The sequence below is a fragment of the Myotis nattereri genome, assembly GCF_964212035.1.
Source record: "Myotis nattereri genome assembly, chromosome: 9".
NCBI lineage: Eukaryota > Metazoa > Chordata > Mammalia > Chiroptera > Vespertilionidae > Myotis > Myotis nattereri.
The window spans coordinates 81,128,565-81,155,738 of record NC_138084.1 but is presented as its reverse complement, the minus strand read 5'-3'; the positions used below and the strand labels follow the sequence as shown (position 1 = coordinate 81,155,738).

The 27,174-nt window shown below is 46.0% G+C and overlaps 2 protein-coding genes across 2 annotated transcripts in view; both read right to left on the bottom strand.

Annotated features, from left to right (window-relative positions):
* UBE4A (ubiquitination factor E4A) overlaps positions 1-10,739 on the bottom strand; it is a 58,784-nt gene extending 48,045 nt beyond the window's left edge. The window contains exons 1-2 of the mRNA XM_081098308.1: positions 10,669-10,739; positions 2,042-2,203 (exon numbers count right to left, since the gene is read on the bottom strand). Coding sequence (XP_080954434.1) covers positions 2,042-2,162 — 121 coding nt within the window. The 5' untranslated portion in view covers positions 2,163-2,203; positions 10,669-10,739. The remainder of the gene's footprint in view (positions 1-2,041; positions 2,204-10,668) is intronic.
* An 8,040-nt stretch (positions 10,740-18,779) lies between these two features.
* Positions 18,780-26,269, bottom strand: CD3G (CD3 gamma subunit of T-cell receptor complex; the record flags this gene model as incomplete). The annotated part of the gene is made up of 6 exons (XM_081100412.1): positions 26,209-26,269; positions 21,777-21,800; positions 21,140-21,361; positions 20,162-20,293; positions 19,226-19,269; positions 18,780-18,845 (listed from the first exon to the last, which is right to left on the bottom strand). The coding sequence occupies exons 1-6, from the start codon at positions 26,261-26,263 to the stop codon at positions 18,780-18,782; spliced, it is 543 nt and encodes a 180-aa protein (XP_080956538.1). The 5' UTR covers positions 26,264-26,269.
* Positions 26,270-27,174: the final 905 nt, after the last annotated feature.

Sequence of the window (27,174 nt, the reverse complement as noted above, 5' to 3'; positions counted from 1 at the left end):
CTGGGTTGCAGGCTTGATCCCCAGAATGGGGCATGCAGGAGGCAGCGGATCAATGATTCTCTCTCATCATTGATGTTTCTATCTCTCTCTCCCTCTCTCTTCCTCTCTGAATCAAAAATAAATAAATGATGAATAAATAAATCCTATATAAGAAAAGCCTATTATGCTAAGTGTCTGGTCGTCTGTTCAACCAAAGTGTAATATGCTAATGATATGTTAAGTCCGTTAAACCACTCGCTATGATGTGCACTGACCAGCAGGGGGCAGATGCTCTGACTGCTAGGTTAGCTTGCTGCTGGGGTCCGGCCGATCGGGACTGAGTAAGACGGGCCAGACATGCCCTGGAGCCCTCCCGTGGTCCCTCTCCAGCTGGCCAACCTCCCGCGTCCCTCCCTGACCCTGATTGTGCACCAGTGGAGTCTCTCGGCCTGGCCAGCGCCCTCTCACAATCTAGGACCCCTAGGGGGATGTCGGAGAGCCAGTTTTGGCCCAATCCCACAGGCCAGGCCGAGGGACCCCACTGGTGCACGAATATGTGCTCTGGGCCTCTAGTAAATAAATAAAAGTGAAGCTCAATATATGAGGCAAAGGTTTGGGCAGAGTGCTCACGGGGCTGGTGGAACAGGTTAGATGTGGTGGCCTGATAAACCCAGTGCAAACAAACTAAGACAATGAGGTGCCAGGATAGTAACAAAAGGGCATGCACCTGATTTGTCCCCACGGCCTGGTGCCCACAATGCTCCCCGCTCAAGCCAGCCTACGTCCGTTTACAGTCAGAGGACACGCCCATCCCTCTGCTCATATACTGTTAAGTTCTCTGAACTCCCAAGAGTGACAGGAGCTAAGACTTAGCAAAATTTTTTTCTCATTTCCTTATTTTTTCCTGTTCCTCACTCTCCTTTCTCACCTACTACCTCCTAATGAAGGTTTCTCATTCTAAGCCCATATCCTACGATTCTGGGAGAGGTTTCAGAGGCTGAGACCCAGACCAGCCTCTTTCTAGCACACGAAATGTCAGCAGTTAAGACGCACTGCCTGCTGTTTCTCTCCTGGTCTCTGGCAGCAAGTGGTTATAAACACACACACAGGTCAGCATTACAGTTATATCTCCCTTGCTTTGGCCACCCTCTCCCTCCTGTCTACCATGCGTCCGTCTTCCCTTACCTCTTTCCTATTCAATCCTAATCACAGAGCACAGCTACAACCCAGCTACATATCCAAACACTTCTGAAGTAAGCAAAATAAAGGGAAATACAAACATTTCTCCTTTCCTACAAAGAAAAACACTGTAATTCTGTGGTGAGAGGGGGGCAATTTCTGGCTTGAAAAACTGTGACACTCTCTGAAGACTGACAAGCCTGGAAACACACCCCGACTCTCCTGGGCTGCCTCCTCACAAGCAGAAGCGAGGCTGCATCTTAATTTTGGTTCCAGATGAGCCAACTGCTTTTCTGCCCAAGTGAGCTACTATCCTGACTTTTCTCCCATGAAGGCTACGGATCCTGTTTTCTGGGGATCTGTTCTCACAGCAGGAAGCTACAACAGTGACCACTCCATGGTGTGGAAGAAGCATTTCACTGGAGACAGACTCTGAAGTACTGGGCTTGAGAACAAATCTCATTTACTTGTCGGGAGGCCAAAACTTTTGTAATATTTCCGTTGACACATCTGCTTTCTATAGTTGTGATTTGCTTTCCATATCTCTACCTAAAAGTTCAGTTTCTACGTTAAAGAGATTTATTTAACTATCTTTTACCAGACGATTTAAAAAATAAACAACTTGACGTCTGCGGTCCTGATTGGCATCTGTTAACACAAAATCATCTTTTTCTGCAGGGGCAGGACAGGGAGGAAAGGACCCCATAACAAAACAAATAAAAGTGAACAATCCTGGGGACCCCAGCTTATGACCTAAACAAACAAACAAAAGCAACTTCGCCCCAAACTTAACTTCCAATGGCAACGAAGGACCCACAGACACTGAATGTGGGAAGACCCGCTCCAGGTCACCTCAGCTGCTGCTGTCGGCTCCTCCACTTACCAGACTGCTGCTTCAGCTGCTCCTTTTGGATAGCTGCAAACTGCTTGGCATCAGCCAGAGAGCCAAAAAGAGCAGCAAAGGGGTTACTTGAGATGTTGTTGTTATTCTCCTGGTCTGTCATTTCACTTTAAAGTGTCCTCCATGCAGACCTGGGGGGATGGGCTATAGAAAGGAGAGGTGTTAGACACAGAAGGTCAGATAACAGTTGTAATATGCCCACAGCTGTTTCTTTTCCCATTTCTCAAATACAACACAGTTCAAAAGGTTTTGGATAAGACTATAAAACTACTGTTTCAAGATTCAAGATATTTTGGCAAAAACGGTTACAAAGCTACCAATTAGACAAGTTGGCTTCCTTTAGGTGTAGCTAAAATAAACAAACAAATACACGCCTTGCAAAATGTTCAGCTGGAATGCATTTATCTAATGACATACTTCCATTTGTTTTCAAAAATAGGTAAAGTAGAAAGAAAAAGAGGGCACCCACCTATTAATTGTAAACAATAATGTGAGATTTAAAAGTAATTCCACAAAGCCAATGTAGCGCAGTGGACAGAGCGCCAGCCCTCGCACTGACGGGTCTCGGGTTTAATTTGCATTCACCGCACATACCTGGGTTGCAGGTTCGATACCCAGCCTGGGTAGGGGCGCCTTAGGGAGGCAACCAATTGATGTGTCTCTCTCACATTGATCTCTCTCTCTCTCTCCCATACCTTCCTCCCTTCCACTTTCTCTGAAAATCAATGGAAAAATATCCTCGGGTGAGGATTAAAAAGAAAAGAAAAGAAAAAATAATATCACAAAAACTACAGATTAAATCTCTAGGCTGGCCAACCAGTTTTCAGTTACCATGAGCATAAGGTGGCACTTGCTCAGGCTACTGTGACTTTAGTGGAGCTGGAATTCCTCAGCTACATATAAACTACATGTAAGGCTATCTAAATTAAGACATGGAAATCAGGATAGAAACCAGATTAGCAGCATGTTGTGGGTTTTAAAACACACACACACACACACACACACACATCTCTACCCGTAGGCTTAAAACTACTGATATTTCTTCCACTAAAAACTAAATGATCTTTGATAAATCATACAGTGGGGCCCTGACTTATGAGTTTAATTCGTTCCGTGACGGAGCTCGTAACTCAAATTACTCGCATGTCAAATCAAAAAGTGAACGAGTGAGACACGTGATGCTGGGCTGATGTTGTGGCGTTCACTGTGATGATCGCTGCGCCAACTAGCGGTGGGGTATCTGAAGCTGGCTCGTAACCCGAATTTTAGCTCGCAACTCAAAGCAAAAAACCGGCCGAGAGACGGCTCGTATCTCGAAAAACTCGTTAGTCGGGACACTTGTAAGTCAAGGCCCCACTGTGTGTGTGTGTGTGTGTGTGTATGTATATATATACATATATACATACACACACACACACACATATATATATATATTGTTAATCCTCATGGAGGATATTTTTCCATTCATTTTTAGAGTGAGTGGAAGGGAAGGAGGGAGGAGGAGGGGGAGAAACATCGACTAACTGCCTCCTGAAGGTGCCCTACCGGGGCTGGGAATTGAACCTGCAACCCAGGTATGTGCCCTTGTATGGGAATCGAACCCAAGACCCTTTGGTGACGCTCTATCCACTGAGAACACTGGCCAGGGCTGATTAATTCTATCTTTAACTTTTACTGTTTGTCCAATGGTTTATCATACCGAAGGCACACAAATTCCTAAGGTGTGTAAGTAGCAGACGAAGGCCTCACGGGTACTGGTGGCCCCGAGTCTGCACTAGCACTCACTCTTCTGAGGACATTTCTGCCTCAAGCCCCAGGGCACTTAGAGGCACAGCAGGATGAGCAGAGCCCCCTGAGGGGCTTTCTCCTGTTTCTGACAATATGAGCCACAGCACAGATACAACCCAAAGCACGGAAGAGAGGAGTCTCCTGTGTGGAAGGAAGCGCAACTGCTTCCTTCAATGGAAAAGAGGCCTCAGCAGAAGTGAGGGGAGGGGAATGAGGAAGGAGAAGGAAAGAACACTTAGTCTACCTTTAATTTATTGAGTGAAGACTCCTTACTGAATCTGATCAACAACAGCTAGTGCAAATCCGAGAAATTACCCTTGTTTTTGGAGGAAGAGAGACTATAATAACACTTGCATCTCATCAGTTGCTTCACGTTCCTCTGTGGAGTTTTCTGCACAAGAGCTAATGGCTAATTAGCTGTAATGACTTGGGCAGGCAGTCTGGTCTCCTCCCAGCATGGTACTATGCTTTAGTGCTTCCAGGGACTGTTAGACGTTGCTGTATTTTATTTTTTGCTACATATAGTTTAGTTGAGCTTAATAATGCAAAAAATTAGCATATGTAGTGTTAAAATGAACAACGATGCTGGAGAGCACCTTCCCCCATTTAACCACTGCATACACTTAATTATGGCCCTAATTCATGTAGAGGACCAAGAACTGTCTCATTGCTTCCTGACTGCCAGCCACCTGCTACCCGGAGGCACACCAACGTCCTGAGCAGAGAGCATGCTGAGCGCTTGTTCCTTTCTGTCTCCAAACATCCTCCTCCATTTCCAACACAGCATCACACCCTCCCCTGGGCTCCGTCCCACTCCCAGTCCACATATTAAAAGGGGATGGCCTCACCCACTAGCCTCCAGAAGGGGCACATGAATCTGGCCTGGCCAAAAAGAATATAGTCTTCTTTGGCCAAAGCGATGATTCAGGAGTGGGAATGAGACCCCAGCAAGTCCTATCAGATTCAATAAACATTAGCTTCAGGCCTTTGGCTGGATCTACAGAAAAGGAAACTCTTTTTCCTGTTTAAGTTGCAAGGCCGGTTAAGATATAAACATGGAATTGCCATCTTTACACCATCTAGAATGACCCAACCTAAAACTAAGCCAACATACCGGAAAACAGAAGTGAGAGATGGAGTTTGTCTTTTGTTTTGTTTTCCAGTCATAAAAGCCAATAGAGCCCTGGCAGGTTGCTCAGTGGTTAGAGCGTTGGCCTGTGGACCAAAGGGTAGTGGGTTTGATTCCTGGTCAAGGACACATATCTCGGTTGCAGATTCCCCAGCCCCGGTAGGCGTGTGTGTGTGTGTGTGTGCAGGAGGCAACCAACCAGTGTGTCTCTCTGGCGTTGATGTTTCTTCTCCCTACCCCCCACACCTTCCCTTCTACTCTCTAGAAATCAATGGAAAAAATATCCTCCGGTTAGGATTAAAAAAACCAAAAAACCAATAGATTCCCCTCTATTGAACGGGTTTTTGGAAACACAACTGAAAAGGGCAGGGTGGTACAAAGGAGATGCACCATCTGTACCATCTGTAGAAAGAAGTGCAGTTGACCCTTAAGAATGTGAGGTTGGGACAGCAATCCCCATGCAATGGAAAACCACTTTATTATAACTTTTCACTTAACTAATAGCCTACTGCTGACCCATAACATAAAAAGTCAATTAACATATATTTTCTATGTGGTATGTACTATATACTATATTCCTACAATAAAGTAAGTTAGAGAGACGAAAACGTTACTAAGAAAATCATAAGAAAGTACATTTATAGCACTGCACGTATTTACTGGGAAAATCCACATGTAGGTGAACCAGCAAGTTCAAACCCATGTTGTTCAAGGTTAGCTGGAAGTTGAAAGGAATATAGAACATATGACAGACAGGTTCTTAAGACTATCAAGAGAGATAAAGAGAATAAAAGGAATTATTTCTTCCTTTTTCAATATTATACAGGCATTATTTAAAGAAGCTAGCTTCTCATTACATTTCATCTATCTATATATTTTTAAAGAATAGTTAATTGATTTTTAGAGAGAGAAAGGGAGAAAGAAAAACATCAATGTGAGAGCACATGGAATGGCTGCCTTCTGCATGCCCCCTACTGAGGGGTGAACCTGCAACCTGCGCATGTGCCCATGATCAGGAATCAAATCAGCCACTTCCTAGTGCACTGAACGATGCCCATCCAACTGAGCCACACCAGTCAGAGCACATCTGTATATATAAAAGGCTAATAAGTTAAGTGTCCCTCCACCTGTCTGACCAGTCACTATGACGTGCACTGCCCACTGGGGGCAGATGCTCAACGCAGCAGCTGCCGAGCTACAGTGACTTGGCAGTGGTGGTTCTTGGGTGATGCACCCCGAAACCAGAGAGGAGGGAGCCCAATTCCTTGCAGGGCTGCGCAATTCCACCTTCAGCCATGGGTTATGTTGTTGCTGGGCACTGTGGGCCCCGGATCTGGTTTACCGCACACTTGTGCTTGCGTTCCACACCCTGTACGACAGCGACTTTGCAGTGTGCCCTCTCGCATGACGGGTCCCCTCAGGGGATGTCAGAGAGCCGGCTTTGGCCTGATCCCCACAGGCTAGGGCCCAGGGGTGGGCAAACTTTTTGACTCGAGGGCCACAATGGGTTCTTAAACTGGACCCGAGGGTTGGAACAAAAGCATGGATGGAGTGTTTGTGTGAACTAATATAAATTCAAAGTAAACATCATTACATAAAAGGGTATGGTCTTTTTTTTTTTAGTTTTATTCATTTCAAACGGGCTGGATCTGGCCCACGGGCCGTAGTTTGCCCACGGCTGGGCTAGGCCAAGGGACCCCACCTGCCAGAGGGACCCCCGCTCACTCCAGAGACGTCGGCTCCAGGGCATGTCTGGCCTGTGTCACCCAGTCCTGCCCTGCCAGCCACCTTCTAATTAATTTCTTTTCAACGTGCATGAATCCATGTACCGGGTCACTAGTTTTATCTATATTTTAAATAGGATTTATAACTTTTGACATTGTGTTCCTAATGCAGATTACCTACTGTGTTAGATTGTAAGCAACTGGAATAGAGGTTCGTATGTGATTATTTTTTCCTGTGTCTGGCATTATATATTACAATCACAAAATCCCAAATAAATTCTTATTGACTGGTTCAATCTTACACGTTATCAACAGCAGCATCACAAACCTACTTTCAGGTAAGGGTTTTACTATCTGCCTTGGATCGCAGTGGAAGGTCAAGCCAGACACATGGCTCTATGGTATCTCAGCGTGTGTAGCACAGAGGATGGAAATAGAGCTGCTGTCATCTCTGCTGTTTGTCTTTTTGAAAAACAAAACAAAAATGGTTTTTGCCTACCCCACTAACCTCACCTTTTTCACGTGCACCTCAAGTCTGTGCAGAAACTATTTCCATAGAAAAAGGGTTAATGCCATGTAACCACTTACAGGATTTTACAGGAAACAGGAGGACTGATCACTTGCTGAGACCCTTGTGGAGATGACCGTTGAGATATGTTCAGTGGTCTCACAAATGTAAAGAGAGTACCTAGACATCACCCACGCTCAGGAAGAGGTCTGATAAAACGGAACCATGATATTTTGTTTTGAATTCAACACTGGTAATTTATTGTCTGCTATTTTCAACTACCATAGAGCTATAGCAGTATCCTATTGTTAGCTGTAGGGATAGCACAACCACCAATCTTTAGAGCTTTTGGATTTGATTATTGTTTAATGTAGTCCTTAAAAGTATGTTTCACTCTGATAACCTCACTACAAGGGTCTACATCTGTAATAGCTGCCTACCTCCATCCTACAAAATCCTCTGACAGTCCCCTGATTCAATTTCTTGTTTAAAACAGTACTGCTAGCCTTCCTGTACACTAACAATGAAACTTCAGAAAAAGAAATGAAAAAATTCCTTTTGCAATTGTAACCAAAATAATAAAATACCTAGAAATAAACTTCACAAAGAACATGAAAGACCTATATACTGAGAACTACAAAGCAAAATTAAGAGATTGAAAAAGACAACAAAATGGAAAAAATATCCCATGTTCATGGATTGGGAGAATCAAGACAGTTAAAATGGCCTTGCCCTAACCGGTTTGGCTCAGTGGATAGAGCATCGGCCTGTGGACTCAAGGGTGCCGGGTTCGATTCTGGTCAAGGGCATGTACCTTGGTTGTGGGCACATCCCCAGTGGGGAGTGTGCAGGAGGCAGCTGATCGATGTTTCTCTCTCATCGATGTTTCTAACTCTCTATCCCTCTCCCTTCCTCTCTGTAAAAAATCAAAATATATATATATATTTAAAAATGGCCTTATTACCCAAAGCCATATACAGATTTAATGCATTCCCCATCAAAACCCCAATGCCACTTTTAAAAGATAGAGAATAACAAAATCATCAGATTTGTACGGAACCACAAAGGATCCCAAATAGCCAAAGTAATCCTGAGAAAAAAAGAACGAAGCTGGAGGTATCACACTACCTGACTTCAAATTATACTACAGAGCTCTGATAAAAACAGCACAGTATTGGCAGAAAACAGACACACAGATCAATGGAACATAACTGAGATATAAAACCACATGTATATGGGCAGATAATTTTCAACTAAGGAGCCAAAAACACACACTAGAGTAAAGAAAACCTCTTCAATAAATGGTGCTGGGAAAACTGGAAAGCCATATGCAAAAGAAAAACTGGATTAGAGTTTGTTTCCATTAATTTTTGCACAAAAATTAATTCAAAATGGATCAAAGACCTAAATATAAGATCTGAAACAATAAATTACATAGAAGAAAGCACAGATACTAAATTTATGGACCTTGGTCATAGAGAACATTTTATGAACTTGACTCCAAAGGCAAAAATAAATGAATGGGGCTATATCAAACTAAAAGCTCTGCCCACCAAAAAAACCAACAACAAAACAAAGACACAGCCAGCCAAATGGGAGATGGTATTTGCAAACAATAGCTCCAACAAGTTTAATCTCCAAAATATATAAAGAACTCATAAAACTCAACACCAAACAAACAAACAACTCAATCAAAAAGTGGGCAGAGGACCTGAACATACTCCCCTCCCAAGAAGACGTACAAACCAATAGATATGAGAAGATGTTCAAGCTCATTGGCAATGAGGGAAATGCAAATCAAAACCACAGTGAGCTACCACCTCACACCTGCTCGAGTGGCCATTATCAACAGACAAGCAACAACAAGCGCTGGAGAGGTTGTGGGAAAGGGAACCTCGTTCACTGCTGGTGGAATGTGGACTGGTGCAGCCACTATGCAAAGCAGTCTGGCGATTCCTCAAAAAAGTAAGAATTGAGCTACCATATGACCCAGCCATCCCACTCCTGGGTATATACTTGAACAACTCGAAATCATGTAATCACAAAGATATTTGCGCCCCCATGTTCATGGCAGCATTATTCACGGTGGCCAACACACGGAAACAGCCACAGTGCCCTGCGATAGAGGACTGGATAAAGATGTGGTCCATGTACACAGTGGAACAGCCATCAGAAAGGATGAAGTAGCGCCATTTGCAACAGCATGGAGGGACCGTGAGAACATTATGCTAAGTGAAATGTCAGAAAAAGCTAAAAACCATCTGATTTCACTCATGTGTGAGATATAAAACAAATTTGTGAACACAAACAGCAGTGTGGTGACTGCCAGAGGGAAAGGGGTGGGGGTGAAAGGGACGTAATATATGGGATGGAAGATGATTTGACTTTGGGTGGTGGGCACAGTGCAATATACAGATCTTGTCACACAGAAACCCACACCTGAAACCTGTATGATCCTATTAACCAATGTCACCTCAATAAATTAAAAAAGAATCATAAGAAAAAAAGAAACAAAACTAGTACCGCTAATCTCTTAAGGGAGATTATCAGCTTTCAAGGGGGAGGGTACACAAATGTCTTAACATCAGACATTGTATTGCGCTTAAACAGAAATGTCTGGAGCACTTTGTGAAACTGGGGTGATCAAAATCAAGCTCCATTAAACCATAATCTGTAGGTTTCTGTCCTGATGGGTAATACACATCAAACAAAAAGGAATTAAAAAACGTTTTCATTGTTGTATGTTCCACCCTCCCAACACATCAGCACGCTTGAACATCAGGTCAAAAAGCTGACAGCCCTCCTAACCTGGCCCCACGTCCTCTCAGGGGGCCCCATGGGAGGCCTACAGTCCCCGGCAACGAGCCCGACCACATCCTTGCTCTGGGAGTGAAACGGGTCCCACAGAGAGGAGCCATCAAATGGAAGCGCCCGAGCTGCAGCTCCTCACTCTTAGAAGTGGCTCCGAAACCTGCGCCCGAGGGAGCGCAGTCGAGTGGCGACTGACACTTTGCTTACGAAACGTCACCACTCCCCACGGTTTCAGGTGGTTTGGGCAGCAGGACTCCGTCTAATGCTGTCTCCCCTGGCATCTGGCTGGCTGCGGTCCACTCCGTATACTGCTATCCCTCCGGGTTCCATAAGGACTTGGCGGCAAGGGAGCCCCACCCACTCGGTGCACGTTCCAGAGAAAGGAAGTCACCGGTAATGCAAGGCCGGCACCCCGGCCTTTCCCAGGGAGGAACGGCCAAGAGTGGGAGCCCTGCCAGAAGCTGGAGCACAGAAGGGTTCCCAAACCAGACAGGGTCCAAGTTCCCGGAGCGAGTCGGTGGTCAGGAGAGCGCAGGGCAGGGAAACGGGAGGAGGCGGGAGTGCAGAGGCCGGAACTGGCGCTCGGCTGGGAGAACACACCCGGTGCAGACCCCACGACTCCCTCCCCGCAAGCGATGTGCTCTCTTACCGGAGCCTGAAGGGCCAGCAGCGACGACACGCGACAATCTCACTAGCCAGAGGGTTCCCACTTCCGACTCAGTCGGGAAACCGGAAATTACGTCACCACTAGGCGCCGGACCCTGCGGCCGCCGCCTGCGCCGGAAGCAGGGTGTGCCACCACCGCGGGCTCCGGCGCGCAAACACGCCCAGGGCGCAGGCGCCACCTGCCGGGGAGGGGCGGGGCCTGTGAGTGGGGCGGGGCTTGGCAGCGGGGCGGGGCGGGGCGCGGGGCGGTGAGCCTGGGAGGGGCTGGTTGGGACTCGGTGAAACCGGTGTGTGGCTCGCAGATACGACGTCCGTCGTGATCCCGGCACTGCCGCAATTTCTTTGGGCTTCTGCTTTCTATTTTTCCTACCGGTCTTATGCCTTTTTGAAGCTGTTTCTGCTACTCCTCACTAATTATTATTTGCTATGAAGCAACAACAGTAATAACAACGGAAAAATTTGAGCTCGGATTGGTTGTCAAGGCAGTGTGCTAAAATATGCTATCTAAATTAAAAAAAAACTGTTTCTCAATCCCAGCCCTGGCTGGTGTGACCTGGTTGATTGGAGCGCCCTCCCGTACACCCAAGGTTCTAGGCTCGCAGTGATGGCGAACCTGTGACATGAGTGTCAGAGGTGACACGCGGAGTCATTTTTTTGGTTGATTTTTCTTTGTTAAATGGCATTTAAATATCCTATATAATAAAAGGGTGCCTAACCGGTTTGGCTCAGTGGATAGAGCGTCAGCCTGCGAACTGAAGGGTCCCAGGTTCCATTCTGGTCAAGGGCATGTACCTTGGTTGCGGGCACATCCCCAGTGGGGGGCGTGCAGGAGGCAGCTGATGGATTTCTTTCATCGATGTTTCTAACTCTCTATCCCTCTCCCTTCTTGTCTGTAAAAAATCAATAAAATATATATTTTTTAAAAAGGGTAATATGCAAATCGACTGAAATTCAGAACTACCGGTCACTATGATGCACACTGACCACCAGGGGGCAGACGCTCAATGCAGGAGCTGCCCCCTGGTGGTCAGTGTGCTCCCCCAGGGGGAGCGTCACTCAGCCACAAGCCTAGCTGGTGGCTGGCAAATGCAGTGGCCCACCTCCACAGCAGCGCTAAGGATGTCCAACTGTGGCTTAGGCCATCACTCAGACATCCCTTGAGGGCTCCCAGATTGTGAAAGGGGGCAGGCCAGGCTGATGGCATCACCCCCCCCCCCCCGCAGTGCATGAATGTCATGCACCCAGCCTCTAGTATAAAATAAATATCAAAAATATAAGTCTTTGTTTTACTATGGTTGCAAATATCAAAAAATTTCTATATGTGACACGGCACCACAGTTAAGTTAGGGTTTTTCAAAATGCTGACACGACGAGCTCAAAAGGTTCGCCATCACTAGAGTCTAGGGTTTGATTCCTGGTCAGGGCACATAACCAGGTTTGGTTCCATCCCTGGTAGGACGTGTAAGGGAAGCAACTCATATACGTCTCCATTTCTCTTTCTCTCTCTTTCTAGTTCTCTCTCTCTCCCTCCCCTCTCCTGCTGGGGTCCAACCCCAGCAGGTCCAGGGGTCCCCAAAGGTGTGGACGGAGTCGGCGAAGAAGGAATGACATGGAGACAGCGTTCAGTTGATCAGCAGCCTAGCCAGGATCTCTAGCCAGGATCTCCAGCCAAGTTCTGATCAGGATCTCCAACGAAGTTCTGGTTAGGATCTCCAGCCAGGTTCTGTGTCCATGTTCTCTTGCTAGGTTCTCCAGCCAGGTTCTCCAGGTTCTCCAGCCAGGTTCTGTAGCCATGTTCCCTCGCTAGGTTCTCCAGCCAGGTTCTGTAGCCATGTTCCCTCGCTAGGTTCTCCAGCCAGGTTCTGTAGCCATGTTCCCTCGCTAGGTTCTCCAGTCACGTTCTGTCACCAGGTTCTAGTCAGGTTCTCTTGCCATGTTCTATCCAGGTTCTGTCTCTAGGTTCTTCAGCCAGGTTCTCTCGCTAGGTTCTGTCTCTAGGTTCTGTGGCCAGTTTCTGTCCAGGATCTTTTGCCATGTTCTCTCCAGCGAAGTTTTTCTGTCTCTAGGTTCTGTGTAGGTTCTGTGTCTAGGTTTTGTGTCTAGGTTCTGTGTCTAGGTTCTGTGTCCTGTTGTCTCGTTACATCTGTATTTATACCAGTTGATTCCAATCCTATCAATCTCTATTACAAAGGTTAGGGCGTTTCTTATCTCCATTCCAGGGAGTAAAGATTATGTAGCTTAAGCATGATTGTTTGTAGTTAAAGTGATTAATTACCCGCCTGGCACTTAGTTAAGGGGTTTTATTCCCTCCCTAACTTCAGGGGAAAATCCCTACCTGGGGAAACAACCTTTCTCAGAGAGGTGGCCTTGGTTAAAACACATAGTGCCAAGAAGGTGAGCAAACATATTAAGAACAGTATGCCATATATGCCAGGTCCCTTGAAACAGCAAGGATGGACCGGCTCCCGGCACTCTCCCTCTCCCTTCCTCTCTCTAAAATAAAACAAATAAAAACATATACTCAGGTGAGAATTAAAAAGCATTTTTTAAAAAAAATATTTGTATTGATTTCAGAGAGGAAGGGAGAGGGAGAGAGAGATAGAAACATCAATGATGAGAGAGAATCACTGATCGGTTGCCTCCTGCAGGCCCCCTACTGGGGACCGAGCCTGCAACCCAGGCATGTGCTCTTGACCAGAACTGAACCCCGGGACCCTTCAGTCTGCAGGCTGACGCTCTGTCCACTGAGTCAAACCGGCTAGGGCAGGATTAAAACGTTTCTTAAAGTTATTTTTCAATTTCAGTTGACATACATTATATTAGTTTCAGGTGTACAGCACAGTTCACTTTGGAAAAACTTTAGCAGTTCCTTAAGACGTCAAACATAGAATTACCATGTGATGCAGTAATTCCATTTCTGGGTATATACCCAAAAGAATTGAAAGCAGGGACTCAAACAGATACTTGCACACCACTGTTCATAGTAACATTATTCATAATAGCCAAAAGGTGGAAACAACCCAAATGTCCATTGGCAGGTGAGTGGATAAACAGAATGTGGTCTATACATACAACTGACTATTTTTCAGCCTTAAAACGCCTGAAATTCTGTTACATGCTACAACATAGATGGACCTTGAAAACGTTAGTGAAAGATACCAGGCAAAAAATAACAAATATTGTATGCTTCCATTTACATGTGGTGCCTAGAAAAGACAAATCATAGAGACAGAAAGACAGAGCAGAGAGTACCAGGGTTGGGGGGAGCGGGAGGAAATGGGAGCTATTGTTTATTGGGATATGGAGTTTAGGGTAATGAAAAAGTTCTGGAAATGTATAGTGGCAAAGGTTGCACAACATTGTGAATGAACTTAATGCCACTGAATAGTATATTTAAAAATGATTAAAATGGTAAATTCTATGTTATGTATATTTTACACACACACACACACACACACACACACACACACACACAGTACTATGCAATCTTGAAGTGCCTATCTTGTTCTAGCATTATTCTGGTGCCTAAAGATACAGTACTGAAAACACACAAGTCCCTTTCTTCGTGGAGTTCACAACGTGGTAAGGGTTAGAGTGGTAACATAGCATTTAAAATAGTCAAGGGGATATAAAGCACAGCCTAAGGAATATAGTCAATAATCCTATATAATAAAGAGGTAATATGGAAATTGACTGTCATGCCCTCACACAAGATGGCCACCCGCATGTGGTCACAAGATGGCCGCCAAAAGATGGCCAGCAAGGGAGGGCAGTTGGGGGCAACCAGGCTGGCAGGGGAGGGCAATTAGGGGTGACTAGGCCGGCAGAGGAGGGCAGTTGGGGGCGATCGGTATGGCAAGGGAGCAGTTAGGCGTCAATCAGGCTGGCAGGGGAGTGGTTAGGGGGTGATCAGGCTGGCAGGCAGAAGTGGTTATCTTGCTCTTTCTCTTCTTCTGGCACCCCTATAACAGCCAAACCAGTTAGGACTCTTTGTCTTTAATCTTTTGCATTTTAATTATGATATGTCTTGGTGAGGGCCTCTTTGGGTTCATCTTGTTTGGGACTCTGCACTTTCTGGACTTGTGAGTCTGTTTCTTTCACCAGGTTAGGGAAGTTTTTCATCATTATTTTTTCAAATAGGTTTTCAATTTCTTTCTCTTTTTCCTTCCTGCACTCCCATGATGCCAATGTTGGTACTCTTGAAGTTATCCTAGATCAGCCGTGGGCAAACTACAGCCCGCGGGCCGGATCCAGCCCCTTTGAAATGAATAAAACTAAAAAAAAAAAAAAGACCATACCCTTTTATGTAATGATGTTTACTTTGAATTTATATTAGTTCACACAAACACTCCATCATTCTTTTGTTCCGGCCCTCCGGTCCAGTTTAAGAACCCACTGTGGCCCTCGAGTCAAAAAGTTTGCCCACCCCTGTCCTAGATGTTCCTTACACTGTCCTCATTTTTTGGCTTTTTTTTCTTTTTGCAGTTCTGATTGGGTGTTTTCTATTACTTATCTTCCAAATCACTGATTTGATCCTCTTCTCCACATACTCTACTGTTGATTCCCTGTAATGTATTCTTCATTTCAATTCATGTATTTTTCATTTCTGACTGGTTATTTTTTACGTTTTCTCATTCTGTTTTTATGTTTCTCATCTCTTTGTTGAAGTTCTAAGTTCCTCTACTCTTCCCCTAATTTCATTGAGCATCCTTATAACCAGTGTTTTGAACTTTGCATCTGGTAGATTGCTTGTCTCCATTTTGTTCAGTTTTTTTCCTGGAGTTTTTCTCTGTTCTTTCATTTGGGACATGTTTTTTTGTCTCCACCTTTTGGCAGCCTCCCTGTGTTTGTTCCTGTGTATTAGGTAGAGCTGCTACATCTCCTGGGCTTGGTGGAGTGGCCTTGTGTAGTAGGTGTTCTAGAGGGCCCAGTGGCTCAGCCTCCCTGGTCACCTGAGCTGGGTGCTCCAGGTGCACCCTGTGTGGGCTGTGTGCATCCTCCTGTGGTAGTTGAGCCTTAATTGCTGTTGGTATGTTAATGGGAGGGATTTGTCCCTAGGCCTGTGGTCAACAGACTGCGGCTCGGCTCTCAAGCCACATGCAGCTCTTTGGCCCCTTGAGTGTTGCTCTTCCTAAGCCTTAGGAGTACCCTAATTAAGTTAATAACAATGTACCTACCTATATAGTTTAAGTTTAAAAAATTTGGCTCTCAAAAGAAATTTCAGTCATTGTACTGTTGATATTTGGCTCTGTTGGCTAATGAATTTGCCGACCACTGCCCTAGGCTGATCGGCTGTGAGAACTGGCTGGCTGTGTGGACTGGCCACTAGGAGGACTGGCCAGGACCACTGTGGAGGATCTGCTATGCAAGGGCCAACCCCATATTTCAGGGCTCAGGTACCCGCCAAGTCCATGCCTGAGTGTGTTGCTTGTGGAGGTGTTGATTGGTGCTTCAGCGTGCTCTGAGGCTATCCACCAGGTGCGCTAGCTCTGGAGTCACACACCAAGTGCATGCTAAAGTCAGCCACTACTTTTACCCTCCTGGGGCCTGAGCCACAAAGCCATCAGCAGATGGCTGCTATTTATGCTGGGCTTGGAGGTGCCCAGGAGAAGCCAAGCCATGAACCAAGGCCTGCTGTTGCTAGTACGGGGCCTGGGGCTACTTAGCAAGCGGTATGGGTCACACTGAGCCAGATGCTGTTTATATGGAAAAGCCACTGGAAAGGGCCTGGGTGTGTCTGAAAGTTGGGTGGGGTTTCAGGGAATCACCAGGGCAGGGAGAACAGAGTAGCCAGGTTGAGGGCGTCTCAGATATGGTGCCTGCCAGCCTGCTCTGTTGGGGGAGGGCTCAGCAAAGGAACAATGGCCTCGGCCAGCACTTCTGTCTGGGAAAAAGCTGCCCCTCCAGCCCTGGCCCTGATGTCAGACACTTTAGTCCTCCCCATGTGTCCCTGGGGCCTTTCTAGCTGCTGCCCCACTGTTGGAATTCTGAGCAAGTGAGTCTGTGTAAGTCGGTGCATGGGCCCTTCAGCAGCACTCCATCTCATTCAGCCACAATCCTTGCTAGTTTTTACAGGCAGAAGTTATGGGAAGTTCTCTTCCTGGCACTGGAACTCTGGGCTGGGGGGCCTGGTGTGGGGCCGAGACCCCTCACTCCTCAAGGCAGAGCTCTGTAGCCGATATATCCCTCCCCATTTTTAACTACCACATGTGGGTGTGGGACCAGCCAGTTCTACCTCTCTGCCTCTCCTACCAGACTCTCTGCGTCTTCTTCGTTATATCCTCAGTTATATTACTTCTGTTCAGGTAGACTTTAGGTGGTTCTGAATGATGGTTGTTCTGTAGTTTTGTTATAATTATGATGTGGTTATAATTTTGATGTGAAACAGTAATTTTAAAGTCTTACCCAAACCTTGTAAACTGTGATGGAAATTTCAGTTAGTTTCAATCTCTTGCTCATACAATGAATGGTGCAATGACTAATGTTGTAAAAATGTCTTTTAAAAAAATAAGTGTATTGAGGTATAATTTGCTATATAATGCATTCATTTTGAGTGACCTCACCTGTTCTTAGTAATTTTTATCAAATTTATCCACTTAAGAATATCTGGATTAAAAAAAATTAGTTGGTTCAGAAAACCAAATGATGCTTGGGCCCTGTTTTCCTGATTGAAACTTCTGATTGATTGATTGATTGGTTGATTGAAAAGCTAATATAGATCAGTGGTTCTTAACTAAGAGTGATTTTGCCCCTAAGGGGACACTTGCAATATCTGGAGATAATTTTGGTTGTAAAAATGGGGGTACTGCTAACCTCTGGTGACTAGAGGCCAGGGAGGCTGTTACAAACCCTACAAAGCACAGGACAGTACTCTCACCATAAGAATTACCTAGACCAAAAGTTTTTTTTAAAAATATATTTTATTGATTTTTTACAGAGAGGAAGGGAAAGGGTTAGAGAGTTAGAAACATCAATGAGAGAGAAACATCAACCAGCTGCCTCCTGCACACCCCCCACTGGGGATGTGCCCACAACCAAGGCACATGCCCTTGACCGGAATCGAACCTGGGACCCTTCAGTCCGCAGGCCAACGCTCCATCCACTGAGCCAAACCGGTTAGGGCTAGACCAAATGTTTTTGTCTTTTTAAATCATTATGGTTGAAAGTATTACATATGTCCCCCTTTCCCCCCCCATCTATCCCCTCCAGATCCCCACCCCCTCGCCGCCCACCCCAGGCCCTCACCACCCCACTGTCTGCATCCATGGGCTATGCATTTATGTATACAAGTAGACCAAAATGTTAATAGTGTGGATGTTGAGAAATATTTATATAGAAATCCTATATAATAAAGAGGTAATATACAAATTGACCATCACACTCTTGCACAAGATGGCCACCCCCATGTGGTCAAAGATGGCTGCCCCATGTGGTCACAAGATGGCCACCATAAGGTGGCCAGCAGGGGAGGGCAGTTGTGGGCAATCAAGCCAGCAGGGGAGGGCAGTTGGGGGCGACTGGGCCTGCAGGGGAGGGAGGACAGTTGGGGGCGACTGGGCCGGCAGGGGAGGGCAGTTGGGGGCAATTGGGCCAGCAGGGGAGCAGTTAGGTGTTGATCAGGCTGGCAGGGGAGTGGTTAGGAGGTGATCAGGCTGGCAGGCAGAAGCGGTTAGGGGCAATCAGGCAGGCAGGCAGGCGAGCGGTTGGGAGCCAGCAGTCCCAGATTGTGAGAGGGATGTCTGACTGCCCCTGTGGGATCGGGCATAAACTGGCAGTTGGACATCCCCTGTGGGGTCCCAGATTGGAGAGGGTGCAGGCTGGGCTGAGGGACACCCTCCCCTCAGTGCACGAATTTCAGCATTCCTCTTCTGAAAGGATTTAAAGATATACACAGCTTTCATATTTTTTTAGGTCAAGAAAATTTGCACTAGCCCCTGTGTTTTTAGAAATGGGCTTCCACAATCAGCCTGCACCCCCACCCCTGGTCTTCATAGCTGCTTGGGGAAAGGAGACAGACTTGGCACAGGGAGGGCAGGGAATGCGAAGGCACTGCCTTGGAAATGGTGTAGGACACAGCTCCTCGGAGTCCTGAGCTCAGTTTCTCCTCAGTTGGTTTCCTTGCAGGTGGCTGTATTGGTCATCTTCCCGATCCTTGAGGGGCTAAAAGGACAGCACAGTCACAAGCGCAATCCCCTATCCTTCATGAATTAGTAAGATGCAGGTGTACTGAGTGCTTTTTATGTGCAAGGCTTTGAAGTGGGGGCTTTGTGATCCTGGGGGCAGAAAGAGGACGAGCAGATGGAGGCTTTTCCTCTCGGTGTGTTCTTTGGTTTTGCTGACTAGATCCTGAGCTCAGCCTCTCTCAGTCCTCCTCCTTATTTCATCCTTTCCACCCAGAGGGATAACTATGCGATCATCTGGCATGTCCTAAGCAGTTTCTTATCTGTCTAGTATCTTCCAAATAACTTGCCCCCACCCCCATTTCAAAATGTTAAACCACCACTAATTGTAGCAAAGTTTGTCATGCCTTATTCCCTTACCTGGTAGAGCTGGTCATTGGACAACAGGGTCTGCTTGTCTGAAGCTGCACAAAAGATAAACAAAACAAAACACACACACACACACACGCACAGTAGAGAGGATGATAAATTGGGTTATAGTCACACAATGGAATACTAAATAGCAATAAGAATTAGTGAAATACACCTACATACAAGAATATGAGTGGATGCCCGGCTGGTGTGGCTCAGTGGTTGAGCATCAACCTATGAACCAGAAGGTCATGGTTCGATTCTTGGTCAGGGTACATGCCCAGGTTGTGGGCTCCATCCCCATGAAGGGTGTGCAGGAGGCAGCCAATCAATGATTCTCTCTCATCATTAATGTTTCTCTCTCTCTCTCCCTCTCCCTTCCTCTCTGAAGTCAATAAAAACATATATATATATGTATATATATGAATATGAGTGGATATCACAAGCACATTATTGAGTAAAAGAAGTCACACACAGTAGTACTTACTGTATGAGTCCATTTACATAAGGCACAAGAACAGACAAAATTAATCAACGTTGTAAGTCTGCATAGTGCTCACTTTTGGGGATAGGGAGAGTCTGCAAGTGACCACAAGGGGGACTTCTAAGATGTTGGTGATATTCTTTCTTAAACCGGGTGCTGGATTCGTGGGTGTGCTTACTTTATTAAATCTTATTGAGCTGTTTGCTTGTGATCCATGCCCTTTTCTGTATGTAGGTTTTACTTCAATAAAGAGTTTTCTAAAAACCATAGAGGATGAATCAGGGGAGTTGGATCTTGAGACAGGTAAATATGCTGTGAAAACACTAGCGTTCCTTCTGGCCACAGAGAGAGCCTCACCAGCAGGTGCCGACAACGTAGGCGCTTCTCTTGGGGCTATTTTGGTTGGAAGAAAGTTGAGGGCCCCAGGTGGTCTCATATTTCATCTAAAAACATTCTTTTACCTCTTGATTGGCGAACTCCATCCTGCCCAGCAATGAAGTACACCCCAACAGCAAGGAAGAAAATGCTGAAGATCTCGGCGAAGACAAAGCCAGACACAGTGGATGCATTCAGCTCAATGCAGTTCTGACACACTGTGAGGAAAGGAGAGATGAGTCTGCTTCAGGGTGTGAAAGTTGTTTTTCTGGATCTTTCTGTCCTGTCTACCAACAATATGCCTTTGTCTAGCTAAGGCACCAGTCTGCTCCCTCTGTGGGCTGTATGGCAAGGGAATGGCCCGGGAAGATCCTTGGACTAAGAATGCAATGCTTCTTGATGTTCCTCTCTCTTCCCAAAGTCCTGGAGAAGCCCATGTAGTCTTACTGCTGGGCACTGTGTGGAACAGGACAAAGACCAGATGTGCTTCTCTGTGCTCAGTTCCTTCTACATCTTACTGCTGCTCACTGTGTCATCTCTCGTCTCCCCTGCCCACCCTAACTTAGTTTATGCAAATTGCTAACTGCTCCAATCCAGGGGACCCACACAAAGGTAAGTCAGTCTTTGGGGACTGGCTGTGTTTTACCAAGAAGATGGTGGAGCCCTCCCTGGTTTGGCTCAGTGGATAGAGTGTCGACCTGCAGACTGAAGCATCCTGGGTTCAATTCTGGTCAAGGGCCCATGCCTGGGTTGAGAGCTTGGTCCCCAGCAGCGGGTGTGCAGGAGGTAGTAGATCAATGATTTTTCTCTCACCATTGCTGTTTCTATCTCTCTCTCCCACTCCCTTCCTCTCTAAAATCAATAAAAATATACTTTAAAAAAAGAAGCTGGGGGAACTGTCTTGTTATTTTCAAAGAGAGGCAAGCTGAGATGAAGAAAACTGAATGTTTAGCATCTATTTTATCACTCTTCAGTATCTACTTTTCACTCATTCCGTACAGAAAATCACCAACAGCAAGTACAGCTTAATTTCACAGCAAGCAAACCGAAGGGGGGTCACGTACTTCTATAATACACGTGGAGTGATTGCGAGTTGTTTGTTGATCCTCGACACCAATATGTCCCTTGAGGGTCCTTCAAACTGCTTCCCAGGTTCCATGTTTTTCCATTTGTAGTAACTATTTCCTTCCCATCTTTAAACCACTTGATATCTTTGCCTTCCAAGTTACAAGTCAGAAGTACTGAACCATCTTCTTGATTGTCATCCACTGTTATCAAATGGTTTCCTGAAAAGGGAAAAGCCGTGGTCTGTTAAAGATCTTGCCTCTGACATTCTTTCTACCCCAGGGTAACAGAAGAAGACTGCGTTATCGCAGTCTTCTCAAACATCAATTTGTACATGAAGCACATGGGGATCTAGTTAGAACTTCAGGTTCTAAGTGAGTAGTTCTGGGGAGGGGCTGAGATGCTACAGTTCTCCCAGACGATGTCTATGCGGTTGGTTCATGGGTAACATTTTCAGTAGCGCCCACCTCCTCCAAGAATCAGACAATTAATTGCTGGTCATGACTGGCCACTGATTTGGTTGACAATGGAGAAGTTTGTTACTCATCACTATCTCATCTAGAGCTACTGTTTTAGGAAGGCATATTTCCATGAATTTCCTCAGAGTTTCAGCAGAGAAAGAAGCCTTTTCCTTACCTTTTTTCGACTGGGCAATTGTACCTGTAGGGACAGAAGAGAGACAGAGGATCAGCTGGGCATGGAGTTATTCAGATGCCCTGTGGTGTCATTTAGGTGGTCATTGCGGCCAAAATGAAGAGAGATGCTAGTCCACAGGAGTAACATATCTATACCTATGTCCCTGGGTTGTTAACCCGAGCCACCAAACTGAATCCCGGGTGTTGTGTAATGAAGAATTTATCAGGTCACTGTCATGAATTCCTGGGGAGAGTTTCTGAGCCCTTGGAATTTAAGGAGTGCCTTTGTTATTCTTGGTGTGCCCTTGGGCAATAGGTGAGTTTACCACTTTATGAATGAGATGATTCAGGAAAGGGTTGGTCAAGACCAAGGAGGTGATTTGAGAATTGGAACTTTGAGCTCTAGGAGGGGAGGGGCACTGGAGATTGAGTTTAGTCTCTGGCCAATTATTCAATTATTCATGCCTGCGTAATGAAACCCCAAGAAAAACTCAGTGGCGCTTCCTGGTTGAACACATCAATGTACCAGGAGGGGGATGTCTCCTGATTTCCCGGGAGAGGCACGGAGGCTCTGTGCTCAGGAACCTCCTGGATCCCATCCTATGTGTCTCTTCATGTAGCTGGTCCTGATCTCATTTTTTTAGAATAAAACTGTAATAGTGAGTATAGTGTTTTTCTGAGTTCTATGAACTGTTACAGCAAATTGATAAACCTGAGGGGGTGGAGGGAACCCAGTTTGCCAGAAGTGTGGGTGTCCTGGAGATCCCTGAACTTGTGCTTGGCATTTAAAGTGAGGGAAGTCTTTCCCTAGCCAGCTTGGCTCAGTGGATAGCGTGTCGGCCTGCAGACCAAAGGGTCCCGGGTTCGATTCTGGTCAAGGGCACGTATGTTGGTTACAGGCTACTGCCCAGCCCAGGCTCAGGGCCCGTGTAGGAGGCAACCAATTATATGTTTCTCTCACATCAGTGTTTCTGATTTTCCCTCTCTCTTCCACTCTGTCTAAAAATCAATGAAAAAACATCCTCGGATGGGGATTAACAACAACAAAACAAACAAACAAACAAAAAATAAAGTGAGGGCAGTCTTGTTGGTGACTGCTCTTAACTCCTGGGCCTTGATGCTCACTCTTAGCATCAGGGTTGTATTGCAGCATATGGAAGGGTGTCGTCTGCACAGGCTGGAGCACAGTCCCTTCAGCAGCTGAGGTCCTGGCAAGGCGTGAGTGTGCACGAGCTAAAGCCTTTCAGAGCGGAGTGACTGCTAAACCCTTCAGTTTTGACGACTTATTTCTTGTAGAAACCCTGGATGTCCTATGGGAGTTAGCTGTTCAAGATCCCAAATCTGTCTCAAAATCTAGAGTAGTAGAGTTGTATGGTAGGACTACGACAGAGAACTAGCACTGGAGTTCAATCCAATTGGATTCGATGCAAACATTTACTGGGCACTATGGTGTTCCTGTCATGATTAAGCAGCGAGAACGGAAAGGGTGGGGATATGAAGAACTAGATGCTGCTTCCAAAGGGTTTACAATGAAGGGGGAAAAAATAAGCACATATGTAATTAATGTAATAAAACATAAATTATCATTTAGTATTTATAAGAATACATGTGAAAGGGGATAGAATCTATTGATTTTGCCCAACGGTGAGTGACAGGAAAGCTTAACAGAGAGGAATTCACGAGGCAGAGAAAGGCATTCTGGAAAGAAAGGATAGCTAAGCAAGATACAGGCCTGGAAAGGACAAGAGAGGTAGTATGGCTGGAAGGAAATAATGGGGCATGACTAGAAGTATGATGGCCTGGGTGCCATGGCTCAGTTCATAGGAGTGTCAACCTATGAACCAGGAGGTCACAGTTCGATTCCCGGTGAGGGCACATGCCCGGGTTGTGGGCTCCATTCCCAGTAGGAGATGTGTAGGAGGCAGCCAATCAATGATTCTCTCTCATCATTGATGTTTCTATCCCTCGCTTCCTTTCCCTTCCTCTCTGAAATCAATAAAAATATAATTAAAAAAGAAGAAATAAAAGAAAAAAACAAAGTATGATGGCAGTAGTTGAAAGGAGTCAACTGTCTTAGGAAGTGACACAAGGCTGAACTCTTCGTGACTGGTACCCAGCACAGTGCCTGGAACATAATAAGAGCTTTATATTTGTTGAATAGGTGCATAGGTGAATAAATGAGAACAAATTTAAAAATCAAGACAAACAGTTAAGCAAGATTTCTCACTAGCTCTTCTCCCCAACCGCCTGCTCACTATGGGAGGGACAAAGAGGCCCCTTATTTTAACGCAGGTTCCGTAGGAAAGAGGGTCTAACTGACTGCTGGCATCCTTTAATTTTGCTTATCTGAACCCTGCTTCCTTTTGGGACAAGAGAGCTCATGTAGTCAAGTTTCCCGGGTTGAGTGCTGAGAGAATGAGCCCTGCGGGAGCAAGAATTGTCGGAGTTCACGCAGCGCACTGCGGGTGGGCGCGGGCTTCTGTTGCCCAGCCTGGTGCTCCTTCTGCCTCACACGGGCCTATGCATGGCCCTTCCACCTGTGTCATCCTGCACTCCCCGCAGAATATTACACACTCACTGTCCCCTTCATGACCCACTCAGTCACCAGCAGGTGGCATTGTCTCCCTCTCATTTTGAGAACATAAACGCTGCCATGGCCCTTCCTCCTGCAGCTTTCTTCTGCAAGCCTACCTGTGGCTGAAGCCATCTGCACTTCCTCCCTTCTAGTCTAGAGGGTGAGGTTGCCTTTCCCGCTGTGCCATTGATGCCACTCTTGACTCCATCCTTTCAACATCAACTCCAGGATCTCTATTCACTATCTTCTCCTTCAGCCTAGAAACATGCTTAAATTTCTTTCACACTCAAAAAATTTATTCTTAGACTCTGTTTCCCCCCTATTTACCACTCAAACTATCCTTTCTTTTCTTCCAAACTTCTTTGAAGAATAGTCTATGGCCAGTGGTCGGCAAACTGCGGCTCTCAAGCCACTTGTGGCTCTTTGGCCCCTTGAGTGTGGCGTCCTAAGCCTTAGGAGTACCCTAATTAAGTTAATAACAGTGTACCTACCTATATAGTTTAAGTTTAAAAAATTTGGCTCTCAAAGAAATTTCAATCGTTGTACTGTTGATATTTGGCTCTGTTGACTAGTGAGTTTGCCGACCACTGGTCTACGCTTTCTTATCTTTATTATCTGCCCTTCCCCTTCAACTCATTTCCATTTGACTTCTACTCACACTACCCCAAGGAAATGGTTCTCAATTATCCATGACCTTTATTTTGCCAAATCCCACAAACTTAAACTTATAAATATATTCTTATATTAGTGGATCACTCTTTAAAATTTCATACTGTCAGTGACTTTCTCCTTTGGAAACTTTCTTCTTCTTCGGTTTCCATAGTATTGGAATCATCTGATTATTCCAGCTCTTTGATCATTCCCTTATCTCTTTCCAGAGATACTTTTTCTCTAACTGCCCCTTAGAGGTTGGTATCCTCACAGTTCTATCCTCAGCCCCCTCATCCTCACGTTTAACATAGTACCTGTGTGATTCCAACAACTTTCCCGGTGTTAGCTTTCCCATTGTGTGGAGAACCATCCCCAGTCCATAACGTAGGCATTGGCTCGGTCCACCCACTTTCCAGTGGATAGTTACAACTGAACATTCATACAGCCATCTTTTATTGGACCTAACATTCAATCTGGAAACACTGAAACTTATTCATATAATTAGTTTATGAGTTCTTTAGGCAGAATGAATTTTTTTTTTTTTTTTTACAGAGAAGAAGTCCCTATAGGGGAGGGAGGGAGAGAAAGAGAAGAAGAGAGATTGATCAGTTGCCTCTGGCATGTGACCCAACTGGGGACTGAACTCCACAACCTAGGTATGTGCCCTGACTAGGAATTGAATCCACCACCTTTTGGTGTATGGGATGATGCTCTAAGCAACTGAGCCACGCCAGCCAGGGCAGGACAGAGGTTTTCATTTATCTTTATATCTTCCTGGTCTCTTACATAATAGGACCCCCCCCTCCCCCCATCCTGGTTGATCAGTTGATGGACTTGACCAACTGAGTGGGTGCTTTACAGGTTTACTCCTCACCCAGCTGATTTAAAAACACATACCTTTTCTTTTCAGGTTCCTGGCCTGTGCCCTTTTCGGCTACATTCAAACCTAAGATGGTGACATCCGGGTTTTCTCTCTAGACAGCTAAGTTCTCTGATTTGATCCCTCCGGAGAGGAGGACCCACCTCTCTCATGGGACACTGCTTCCTCTAACAGAGAATAGTAAGAGGCTTTATTTTTACTCTGCTTTCTCTGAACTCCAAGGTGATAGCCGAGGCTGGCTCAAGGTCATGGATCCCAATATTCTTGTCCCATGGTGGTGGCCTTGAGTCTCTCTCCAGGCTGCCAGGCCCCCTAAGCCGCCCTTACCTTGAAGAAGAGAGATTGCCAGGATGAGGCCGGCCAGACGCTTCCCCTGCTCCATGTCGGTCTCTGTCCTTCTCCCGCAGAAGCACTGAGCAACGCTAGCAGCCAGCCAGCCTGCGCAGTACTCGCCTGGCTCCACCCAGTACCCTTCAGGCTGGGGCCCCTGCGAGAAGGCAGGAACCCAGAGCCTCCGCCCTCAGCTTCAAGTGTGGTCAGCTGGGGCTCGGCAGGCTGCAGGTGCAGCTGTCCTTGCTCTTCCGTTAAGGAGTCAAGGGTGGGGGGTGGCGTGGAGGGAGAGAGGGCTGGATTCCCATTGCAGAGACTCTGGCTTGCACAGAGAACAAACAGCCTTGGGTGCTGGGTAGTCAATGGCCTGGGCCTGTTTCTTCACGAGGGAAATAACATTGCTGACACCATTTGTTGCCGGTATCTTAGCCCGTTGTTGCTTGTTGCTAGTTGTTGCTGGAACTAACGAATAAAGGTGGGAACTCTTGGGTGCTCAGGGCTGGAGCTCTGACAAGAGAGCCACTTCACTCCGGGTCCTCATACAGGAATGTTTTACTGTCCTTTTGAGATGAGATCATCAAAGAGGTATCTGCTTGGAAGGAAACAGGACAATTCCAACAAGACAGCCAAGCATTGCCAAGGACAGGGACTGAGCTGAGTTTCCGAGATCTTAGGCCCTATCTCTCCCAGCCAGTCAGTCAGCGAGTCAATAAAAATGGATGGAACTCTTATCATGTGCTAGGCACAAGCCAGGTGTTGGAAACACAGAAACAAGTGAGATATACATGATCTCTGCCCTCAGGTAAATTATAGTTTAACTACAACCGTGTGGTTTCAGAACCCCACAGGCCATGGGGCGAGGGTGGGAGTGGGAAGGGGAGTACATTTGTCTCTTGGGAAGGCTCAACTCTGCCTACAAGTCAATCATATTGTTATTAATAACTATTTCTCACTGAACACATA